We start from the raw sequence: 11464 nt of genomic DNA, 5'->3' as shown, positions 1-11464 counted from the left end.
AAAAAATGTCATTAATGAAAAAAAAGTCAAAATGAAAAAAGTCAAAATGACAAAAAAAAAATCTAAATGGCAAAAAAGTCAAAGTCACGAAAAATAATTCGAAATGACAAAAAAATGAAAAATTAGAAAAAAAAGTCAAAATGAGGAAAAAAAAAGTCTGTCCCGAAAAAAGTTGAAATGAGAATAAAAAGTGTTGTTGTGGCCTACGAGGTTTATTTTTTGACACTTTTTTTCTCCCTCTGCACTCTAGTGATGACATCATCACTCTAGTGATGACGTCATCACTCTAGTGGGGAACACTGGGGAATAATTAAGTTCCTGCACACCTGAGAGACGTCCATTTTTATCTTTTTCTGATCATGTCAACTTCTCTCTTTCTCTCTCTCTCTCTCTCTCTCTCTGTCTCTCTTCTCTCTCTCTCTCTCTCTCTCTCTCTCTCTCTCTCTGTCTCTCTCTCTCTCTCTGTCTCTCTCTCTCTCTCTCTCTGTCTCTCTCTCTGTCTCTCTCTCTCTCCCTCTCTCTCTCTCTCCCTCTCTCTCTCTCTCTCTCTCTCTTCTCTCTCTCTCTCTCTCTCTCTCTCCCTCTCTCTCTCTCTCTGACTCCTGATCTTCTCTCGTTAATCTCGTTAGCTGAGACACTCAGATTACAGATTACTGTCTGTCCTCAGGGGGCGGAGCCTCAGCAAGCCCCGCCCCCTGACCTCAGACACCGTGTGTGTGTGTGTGAGTGTGATTAGGTGGATTAAGGGGACCAGTGTCAGAAGGAGAGCAGCGAGCTGAGACGTGAGTACGCTTCAACATTTACACCCAGAGTGTGTTCTGGTTTTATTCTCATGTTTTAATTAACTTAAAATATAATATATTATATATAAATAATATTATTATTATTATTATTATTATTATTATTATATTAGACTGAAGATGTAGAAACTTGAAGCTGCTTTTATTTTATTTTTGATCTTTATTGATTTATTTTCAGTTTATTGTCGTTCGACCTGCTGATGACATCATTAATGAGAATTTAATTATCAGCTTCACATTACAGATAGACTCTGTGTGTGTGTGTGTGTGTGTGTGTGTGTGTGTGTGTGTGTGTGTGTGTTGGTGCTTGGTACAGATGGATCTGTTCTGTATGAACCTCTTTGTTTCTGTGTTGCACTCACACACACACACACACACACACACACACACACACACACACACAATGATGTCAGTGTGTGAGCTGAACTCGGACGAGTTACAATCAAAAACAACTTTGTTCAAGTTCAAAGTTCAGGTTTATTATTATTATTATTATTATTATTATTATTATTATTATTATTATTATTATTATTATAGCCATTTCAACAATATAATAAAATCCAGTTGATAGGAGTGTGCCTTGGTCTGCTCACATCACCATGACAACACAACATAAACAAGACGAGACGGCACATAAACAACACTAGTAAACAGGTTAAAGTGGTAACAGAGCAGCAGGTTCAGCAGAATAAAAAGAGCTGCAGAGTAAATTTACCAGCTCTGGAGTGAGAAAATGAATTAATGTTCCTTTTACTTTCCTTTATTATCAGACTTCAGAATTCTCTGCAGGAGAACTTTGTCACTTTCAAGGCTGCTGAAAACAGGTTTCAGTTCCAATGAAACCCGTGTTCTCTGTTTTTCTGTCTGTTTTTCTGTCTGTTTTTCTGTCTGTTTGTGTGTTTTAAGTAACTCTGTAAACCTTGAATATCTTCAGCGTTTGGGCACGTTCTGGTGAACCTTAAAGGATTCAACCGTTTATAGTTCTGCTTCCAGAGCCGACAGTAGCTTCATTCTGCTTTAAACCACTGGTTACAGTTCTGTTCTGTTCTGTTCTGGACTAAAGCTCAGACTGCCTTTAGTAGAGACTTCCATTAACAGTCACATAGAATATTCCACTTGTGACATAAAATATATAGAGTACACAGAGACGTGGGCCATGAAGGGAAAACCTGAAGAGACAACAAGAGTTTCTATACAGAACTCAGGATTTATTGACAACGATCACAGAACAGATTTAATATTCAGGATAAACAGTTCCTTGGTTCCAACAGTTTTCATGTTTCTGGTACTATAAAAACAATGTAACAGCAGAAAGAGACGAGGTGTTCACAATCACACAGTTAACACAATAAATGTGTGATTTTAACACTCAAAATGTGTGATTTTAACACACAAAATGTGTCATTTTAACACACAAAATGTGTCATTTTAACACACAAAATGTGTCATTTTAACACACAAAATGTGTCATTTTAACACACAAAATGTGTCATTTTAACACTCAAAATGTGTGATTTTAACACTCAAAATGTGTGATTTTAACACATTACATGTTGATAATGTGTAACTGAAAATGACCAAACCTACTTAATGTGTTAACCACGTCTGAATCCATTGGATGACAAAAAAACGGCAGTTAAACTTTTAAACTTGATATATTCACAGGCATATATATTCATTTAATATATATTAATATTATATTTTTTCTTTTTAAGGCTATTTCTTTTGTGTATAAAAAATACACAAAATGACCAAAAAAAGACACAAAATGACTAAAAAAAGACACAAAAAGACACAAAATGACAAAAAAATACACAAAATAACCAAAAGACACCTGGTAGTGATCCTCTCCATTCAAATGAAGCCTCAGTTAACCCTTAGATACCAACAAAGAACCACTTTGTCAACAACTTTTGATATTTTTGTCTCTTTTTTTGGTCGTTTTGTGTCTTTTTTTAGTTATTTTGTGTCTTTTTTTGTAATTTTTTGTCATTTTGTGTCTTTTTTTGCTCATTTGGTGTCTTTTTTGTGTCTTTTTTAGTTATTTTGTTTCTTTTTTTCTTCAAGTTTTTCCACATTCCAGGACAAGGAGCAGCATGACGAGTTCAAACGTTGTTCCCTCATTCTAACGAAGCCTCAGTTAACCCTTAGAGACCCACAAAGAACTATTTCATCCAAAACTTTTGAGATGTAGTAGTTTTGTGTGTTTAGTTTGATTGTATGTCAGCTCTTGTGTTGTGTTGCTGCTGAGAAAGCTTCTGATTGTGAATATTAATAGGAAAGCCTTAGTGGGCGGGGCTTCAGTCTCTAGATAGACAGAGTGAAACTGTTTCTGTCCTGTGACTCTGACTGAATGAAGGAGCCTCCTCTGGTAGCAAAACAACAGAAAACCACCCGGTTAAAGAGCCAAAACTACGTTTTAATAAACTGATGAACGTCTAAGAGATAAAAGAGGAAACAGACGTAAACAGACGTGAGACTTCAGCTGTTACAATCCTGAAACTGAGAATATTTAACTTTAAGACATCAGCTAACAAAAGTTAAAACTGTTGAATTTAAACATTATTTTGATTATTTTAACACCATTAGTAAGCTAATGTTAGCTAATAATCACTCTAGCGTTCAGTAAAATCATCATATTTTATGATTTCATACCATAAAGTGCTAATTTGCATTATTTTCCAGGTTGAAAATTCTTGTTTCAAATTAAAATCAAAGGTTTTACAGCGTGAATTAGAAAATATCCTGAAAATCTGTTTTTCTGTAATAAATCAGACGAGTGATTCAACGTTTATGGCATAAAAAACACAAACAAACATTTTAACAGACTATTTTTATTACATTCAACAGTAAAATTACATTCAGTGTAAAATAAAAACCCAACTATTGATTTAAGAATTATACCAATAATAAACAATAACAAAATATGCAAAATATAATTTATGATATATTTCTTCTGCTTTCTAAAATCACATAAAATATAAAATAACAATAATTATCTGTAATTAAATATATACAGCTCATTATCAACAACAACCGTCAAATCAAGTTTAATGACAATAAAAAATAATGTTTTTTTAGTTACTGTAATATTTGTACAGTTTACTTGTTTCTTAAATGACATAAAATGTGTAAAATTAATAATTATCTTTAATTTAATGTGTAGTTCTTTAAATAAAGGTTTATGTTACTCTGACAATTAAAACTATTTGAATTGATTTTCCTTTGTAATTTTGATTTTAATGTAAATGTTATTAGTTTCATATTTATGTTTACTTTTATATTCAAACACCTGATTTTACAGAAAATAACATTTTACATTTTTATTTATTCCAATTATTATTAATAATATTTATTTTTCATTGTTGTACAAGAAAGTTAATTATAATCTTATTTTACAGAAAACAACTCAATAAAAATGTTATTTTAGGTTACAGCTTTTTAAAATTACATATAGAAAAATGTGTAAAATAACAACAATTATCTGTAATTAAATATGTAATATAATATTAAATATGTTGACGTCCTCACGAACAATTTAATGTTTTTTAAAGTAATTTTACAGTAAATATTATCAGTTTTGTATTTATGTCCATTTTACATTTAAATCTATCTGTAATTTATGAACACAACTGTTATTTTAATTATTTTACCAATAACAAATTACAGAAAAGTTACTGTTTTATTCATAAAATGTTTCTATTGATTTCCTAAATGAATCAATAAAAAATTAAATCACAATATTCATTTTGTAATTACGTTTGATGCTCATTGAGGGTTTTTTTGGTAAGAATAATATATTTTATTTGTAATTTTTACATTAAATCATTTCATGCATGCTTTTGAATTTAAATCTAAAGAAAAGATAATAACAATATTTTTTTAAAAACTGAACACAAAACTCAAACAGAATTATTGTTTGTGTTACAAGTTTTCTGTTTAAATATGTAAATGAGGCGTTATCTAACGTTAACTTTTGGAGAATTTAGGAGAAATCTACAGACGCAAATAAACAAAGTGAAGTTAAAGAAACATGTTCTCTTTCCACCAGTCTGAAAGAAGAACAACATTTAAATTTAACCTGAAATCTGAAGAGTTTAACCTGCTGCTCTTTACATCACTTCTGATTATTTCACTTTACAGAACTCAGCAGAGGATCCAATATAACCATAAAGACGAACTCCAGTGTGGAGCGGCTGAGTGAACGTGGTCTGGACTCTGTGGAGGAGGGTCATGGTTTCAGAGACGCTGTAGAAGGACAGAATACCTGCACTGTGATCCAGGTACACTCCCACTCTGGAGGACCGAGGACCTGAGACGGGAGTTGGGACTTTGTTGTGCCGAAAGTTATAACTCTTATTGGTACAATCTAACGACCAAGATTTGTTATTCCATCCAAACCTACAGTCATCTGACCCCCGTGCTCTGCTGATGTTCTTGTATGAGACTGCTACATGAACTCCTGTCCCGCTCCACTCCACCTCCCAGTAACAACGTCCAGTCAGACTCTCTCTACTCAGGACCTGCTGATAATGAGTGAATCTGTCTGGATGATCAGAATAAGACTGTTGTTGACTTGTTAATGTAACTTCCCTGTTCCCTTCAGATAATACCAGCTGTCTGTTTACTGTGTTTGGATCCAGAGTGATTTCTCGTGAATACTGTAAGAACTCAGCTCTGGTCTTTGGCTCTGCTGCCGGCAGTAAAACATCCACTTCAGTCAGTGAGACGTCTGTCCATTTGTCTCTCAGGACGTCCTGCAGTTCGTCTCTGACTCGTGACACGGCCGCTGTCACGTGGTCAAAGCGGCGGCGAGGACGGATCTGGATGCTGGATGTAGACGGGCTGAGTGCTGACAGTGAGGGGTAGCTGTGGAGAAACTGGTTGTGGTCCTCTGTGTTTGAGAGTTTCTTCAGTTCAGCGTCTTTCCTCTTCAGCTCTCTGATCTCCTGCTGCAGCTTCTCCTCCACCTCTTTGACTCCACTCACTTCAGTTTCCTGCTGGGATCTGACCTGCCGCTTCACCTCAGAGCTTCTTTTCTGCATGAGACGGATCAGCTCAGTGAACATCTTCTCACTGTCCTCCACTGCTTTATCAGCAGAGAGATTGATGTTCTGCACCTCCTGTTGAAGCAGCTTCACATCTTTCTCTCTGTCCTGGATTCTCTGCTGGATGTTGAGTCGACTCACCTCCAGCTCTTTCTGCCTCTCGCTGCTTTCTGCTGCAGCTGAGACCGTGTCGTGGCCTTTATGTTGGTCCACAGAGCAGAGATAACAGATAGACTGCCGATCGGTCCGGCAGAACATCTTCATCACCTCATCGTGACAAGAGCAGATGTTCTCCTGCAGCTTCTCAGAGGGCTCCACCAGCTTGTGTTTCTTAAATCTCAGTGATTCATAATGAGGCTGGAGGTGTCGCTCACAGTATGAGGCCAGACACTGCAGACAGGACTTGAAGGCTTTCAGTTTTCTCCCGCTGCAGAAATCACAGGCCACATCTCCAGGTCCAGCATAGCAGTGGTCAGCAGGAGCATCTTGGAGGCCAGTCTTCTTCAGCTGCTCCACTAATTCTGCTAACATGGTGTTTTTCTCCAGTTTGGGCCTCGTTGGGAAGTTCTTCCTGCACTGAGGGCAGCTGTAGACCGGTTTATGATCCTCTCCATCCCAGTGGCTGTTAATACACTTCATGCAGTAGTTGTGTCCACAGGAAAGAGTCACCGGATCCTTCAGTAGATCCAGACAGATCGAACAAGAGATGGTCTGCTGGTCCAGCTGAACTCCTTTCTGCGCCATTTCACCTCTGAGAGACGAAGCCCGTGTGACTGTGACTCACCTGTGAGCGTCTTTAAAAGGTTCAGATTTTTGTCGTTACACAACATGGGAGGAGTTAACAAGCTTTTCTACATTCCTAGACGAGGAGCAGCATGACTTGTTCAAACTTTGTTTCCATGTTCAATGACCGTGACTGTCCTGTGAGCGTCTTATCAAAAATCGTTTTGCACGACACGGGGAGGAGTTATCAAGCTTTTCTACATTCCTGGATATGAAGCGGCACTTTATCTTTCACCTTTGTTCGCTCGTTTGCTTTTTATGTCTCTGACTCGACCTTAAAGTCTGTTTGACTTTAATTTAAATGGTTAAGAACAACAGGAAGTGACCAATCTAAACTGCCACATAAAACTTACTGTGTTTTATAATAACCTTCTCACATAAAGTAAAGTAAAAATACTCCTACACATCACATCTTCTTATTGTCTCTGAAAATCAAGTGTGTGTGTGTGTGTGTGTGTGTGTGTGTGTGTGTGTGTGTGTGTGTGTCACACAAAGGCGTCATGTGAGAGCTGCTACAAAACTGTGTCTTTGCTACAGCTAATTTAAAGTGTATTATGTGTAAATCAGTGTGTGAGCAGGTCAAAGGTTAGCAACGTTAGTTGCATGTAAGACTGACTGTCCGTATAAAGCAAGATTAACAAACAACTTTGAAAGATGTTGCTACATGACTATCAAAACAAATATACTTAAAAACAATATAAACCAAATCATTTATTATACTAAGTACTAAAAGTCCTTGTTGAATGCTTATCTAAGCCCAGTACATTACTCACAGTCCAGTTGGAAAAGGGGGGAAACCTATTTCGATGACGGGCGTGGAAGGAAGTTTCATTTCAGGTTGAGTTTCAATAATTTGTGTCTTTTTTTTGGGTCATTTTGTGTCTTTTTGTGGTCAATTTGTGTCTTTTTGTGGTAAATTTGTGTCTTTTTGTGTCTTTTTGTGTCTTTTTGTGGTCATTTTGTGTCTTTTTTTGCTGCTTCGTCTTTGTTGTTGAGGTGAAGCTTTCTCCGGCAGTTGCAATGAACTTTGCGCTCCTTAATGCAACTTTGGTGCGCAGAGAAGGTCAGAGTTGTAGTTGGTCCAGGATTCCTTATGGTCTCACCCTCAGATGCAGAGGATCTCTGCGGGGGGAGAGGAAGAAGGTGTTGGAGGGGTCCTGGTCTCTGGGGGACCAAGAGACCAGGACTGGGACCAGGACCCCTGGCTGGTCAGTGGAGAGAGAGAAAGATCAGGGATCTCTGATCTCTTTTAACCAGTGGAACTGGTCCCTTGACCAATGACTTGTAGGTGTCGTAAACCCCGAGCATTCTGGGAGAAAAGTTCAGGAGCTCAAAATGGAGGTGACCTGCCATTCCGTGAGTTGACTCAGAATGCTGTTTCATTTTAGTCCACAAACTCGGGTCCAGGTCAGGATCAGGATCAGGATCAGGATCAGGATTTAGGGACTGGTTTTCCTTCGGACTCTGTCGATGTTAAACTTACTTCAGTGTGATAAAAGTAGAAACTACTTTAAAGAAAACTGGTTTTGAGGATTCATGATGTTTTTCATCTGTTTTTTCCTCAGACTGAGATCTCTCCGCCTCGAGCTGGAGACCGCCAGTGACATCATCATCGGCAGCAGGTGAGTGGCGTCCCATGGTGCCCTGCGGCGTCCGGGCGCCGCCATGGGGGACGAGTCGTTCCCGGAGTGCCGGGCTCAGGAGCTGTTCGACGAGTTCGTCTCGGCGTCGACCTGCAGGGCGGCGCTGTGGTCCTTCGGCCAGCTGTGCGAACACCTGCACCTGGACCGGAGCGCCGCCGAGAGGCCGCTGTACCGGGCGATCAAACGGCGCCTCAACTACTGGAAGGCCAACGCCCTGTGGGTCAAACTGGACCGCCGCGCCGCGCAGCAGGAATACCTGAGGGCCCGCGCCTGCACCAACACCACCGTAAACAACATGACTCTATACATTTATAACTCTATAATAATGTGTTATTGAATTACTGACATGAATTAACTTTTCCATTATGTCATAATTTACTGAGATGCTGAGATTTAACAACCAGATCATAAATATTATTTCTGTGTGAATTTTACAGGTTTTTGTGGTCAATTTGTGTCTTTTTTTGGTCATTTTGCATCTTTTTTTGGTTATTTTGCATTTTCTTTGGTTATTTTGAGTCTTTTTTGTGTCACTTCGCATCTTTTTTTGGTCATTTTTGTGTCTTTTTTTTGGTGATTTTGCACCTTTTTTTTGTCATTGTGTGTCTTCTTTGGTCATGTTGTGTTTTTTTGTGGTAATTTTGCAGCATTTTTTGGTCATTTTGCATCTTTTTTTTTTCATTTTGCGTCTTTTTTTGGTCATTTTTTTCTGATTGGTCAGTGTCTCTCTCTGATTGGTCAGTGTCTCTCTCTGATTGGTCAGGTTGTGGTGATCGGGGCGGGGCCTTGCGGTCTCAGGGCGGCGGTGGAGCTGAGCTTCATGGGGGCTCGGGTGGTTCTGCTGGAGAAGAGAGACTCGTTCTCCAGGAACAACGTGCTGCACCTGTGGCCCTTCACCATCCACGACCTGCGGGGCCTCGGCGCCAAAAAGTTCTACGGGAAGTTCTGCGCCGGCGCCATCGACCACATCAGTGAGTCCCTGAACCGCCACGCCCGTCCGCCCAACCAGGACGGGGGGCGGTCCAGTCAGCAACACCTGTCTCCTGTCCGCAGGGACGGGGGGCGGTCCAGTCAGCACCACCTGTCTCCTGTCCGCAGGGACGGGGGGCGGTCCAGTCAGCAACACCTGTCTCCTGTCCGCAGGTATCCGTCAGCTGCAGCTGGTCCTGATCAAAGCCGCCCTGCTGCTCGGGGTCGAAGTTCACGTCAACGTGGAGTTCAAGAACCTGGTGGAGCCGCCGGAAGCCCAACACAGAACCAGTGAGTCCTGCTCCCACAGTCACTCTGTCAGAGCTGGAGCCTGTCTCACTCTCTACCCGTCTGTCTGTCTGTCTGTCTGTCTGTCTGTCTGCAGAGGTGGGCTGGAGGATGGAGGTGAGTCCAAAGTCTCATCCTGTCAATCAGCTGGAGTTTGATGTCATCATCGGAGCTGACGGACGCAGGAACACACTTCCAGGTAAACCACCAGGGTCTAGGTAAACCACCAGGGTCCAGGTAAACCACCAGGGTCTAGGTAAACACCAGGGTCTAGGAAAACCACCAGGGTCTAGGTAAACCACCAGGGTCTACGTAAACCACCAGAGTCTAGGTAAACCACCAGGGTCTACGTAAACCACCAGAGTCTAGGTAAACCACCAGGGTCTAGGTAAACACCAGGGTCTAGAAAAAACCACCAGGGTCTAGGAAAACCACCAGGGTCTAGGTAAACCACCAGGGCCCAGGTAAACCACCAGGGTCTAGGTAAACACCAGGGTCTAGGTAAACCATCAGGGTCTAGGTAAACACCAGGGTCTAGGTAAACACTAGGGTCCTCCAGGTAAACCACCAGAGTAAACCACCAGGGTCTTGGTAAACCACCAGGGTCTAGGTAAACCACCAGGGTCTTGGTAAACCACCAGGGTCTAGGTAAACCACCAGAGTAAACCACCAGGGTCTTGGTAAACCACCAGGGTCTTGGTAAACCACCAGGGTCTAGGTAAACCACCAGAGTAAACCACCAGGGTCTTGGTAAACCACCAGGGTCTAAGTAAACCACCAGGGTCTTGGTAAACCACCAGGGTCTAGGTAAACCACCAGAGTAAACCACCAGGGTCTAGGTAAACCACCAGGGTCTTGGTAAACCACCAGGGTCTTGGTAAACCACCAGGGTCTAGGTAAACCACCAGAGTAAACCACCAGGGTCTTGGTAAACCACCAGGGTCTAAGTAAACCACCAGGGTCTTGGTAAACCACCAGGGTCTAGGTAAACCACCAGAGTAAACCACCAGGGTCTAGGTAAACCATCAGGGTCTTGGTAAACCACCAGGGTCTAGGTAAACCACCAGAGTAAACCACCAGGGTCTTGGTAAACCACCAGGGTCTTGGTAAACCACCAGGGTCTAGGTAAACCACCAGAGTAAACCACCAGGGTCGTGGTAAACCACCAGGGTCTTGGTAAACCACCAGGGTCTAGGTAAACCACCAGAGTAAACCACCAGGGTCTAGGTAAACCACCAGGGTCTAGGTTCTGGATGGTTCTGAACTCATAAAGCGTGACGCTGGCGGTCTGCAGGTTGTAAAGTTCTTCTTGATTGGTTGTTTTGTTTGAGGTGTTTGTGTCTCAGACTCGTCGTCTGAAGGTTTCAGGCGTAAAGAGTTCAGAGGGAAGCTGGCCATCGCCATCACCGCCAACTTCAGAAACAGGAACACGTCCGCCGAGGCCAAAGTGGAGGAGATCAGCGGAGTCGCCTTCATCTTCAACCAGAGGTTCTTCCAGGAGCTACGGCAGGAAACCGGTACCCAAACAGATCCTGTTCGATCCTGTTTTATCCCCGTTTCATCCCGCTTCATCGCCATTTGATCCCATTTGATCCGGTTTGATCCGGTTGGATCAGCAGACGTGTAATAAAGACTGTTATAGTTCATAAAGTGAAACGTTTGATCATGTTTGATGTCTGATTGTTTCAGGTATCGATCTGGAAAACATCGTTTACTACAAAGACGACACTCACTACTTTGTGATGACGGCAAAGAAACAAAGTCTGCTGGAGAAAGGAGTTATTAAACAGGTAAAACACCTGGATACACAACAGAAAGGAGTTATTAAACAGGTAAAACATCTGGATACACAACAGAAAGGAGTTATTAAACAGGTAAAACATCTGGATACATGACAGAAAGGAGTTATTATACAGGTAAAACATCTGGATAC

At 41.1% G+C, this 11464-nt stretch overlaps 2 protein-coding genes across 2 annotated transcripts in view; one reads left to right on the top strand and one right to left on the bottom strand.

The window, feature by feature from the left end:
* Positions 1-4784: 4784 nt before the first annotated feature.
* Positions 4785-6646, bottom strand: LOC131960701 (tripartite motif-containing protein 16-like). Its single transcript, XM_059325966.1, has one exon. It carries the CDS (start codon positions 6590-6592, stop codon positions 4928-4930), a length of 1665 nt encoding a protein of 554 aa, XP_059181949.1. The 5' UTR covers positions 6593-6646; the 3' UTR covers positions 4785-4927.
* Positions 4944-11464, top strand: part of mical3b (microtubule associated monooxygenase, calponin and LIM domain containing 3b) — a 32633-nt gene continuing 26112 nt past the window's right edge. The window contains exons 1-7 of the mRNA XM_059326021.1: positions 4944-5083; positions 8197-8560; positions 9038-9245; positions 9418-9534; positions 9629-9730; positions 10893-11048; positions 11221-11321. Coding sequence (XP_059182004.1) covers positions 8297-8560; positions 9038-9245; positions 9418-9534; positions 9629-9730; positions 10893-11048; positions 11221-11321 — 948 coding nt within the window. The 5' untranslated portion in view covers positions 4944-5083; positions 8197-8296. The remainder of the gene's footprint in view (positions 5084-8196; positions 8561-9037; positions 9246-9417; positions 9535-9628; positions 9731-10892; positions 11049-11220; positions 11322-11464) is intronic.

Source organism: Centropristis striata, chromosome 22 (assembly GCF_030273125.1).
Source record: "Centropristis striata isolate RG_2023a ecotype Rhode Island chromosome 22, C.striata_1.0, whole genome shotgun sequence".
NCBI classification, from domain to species: domain Eukaryota; kingdom Metazoa; phylum Chordata; class Actinopteri; order Perciformes; family Serranidae; genus Centropristis; species Centropristis striata.
Note: the sequence above shows the minus strand (reverse complement) of the source record. Positions and strands in the feature narration are given on the sequence as shown.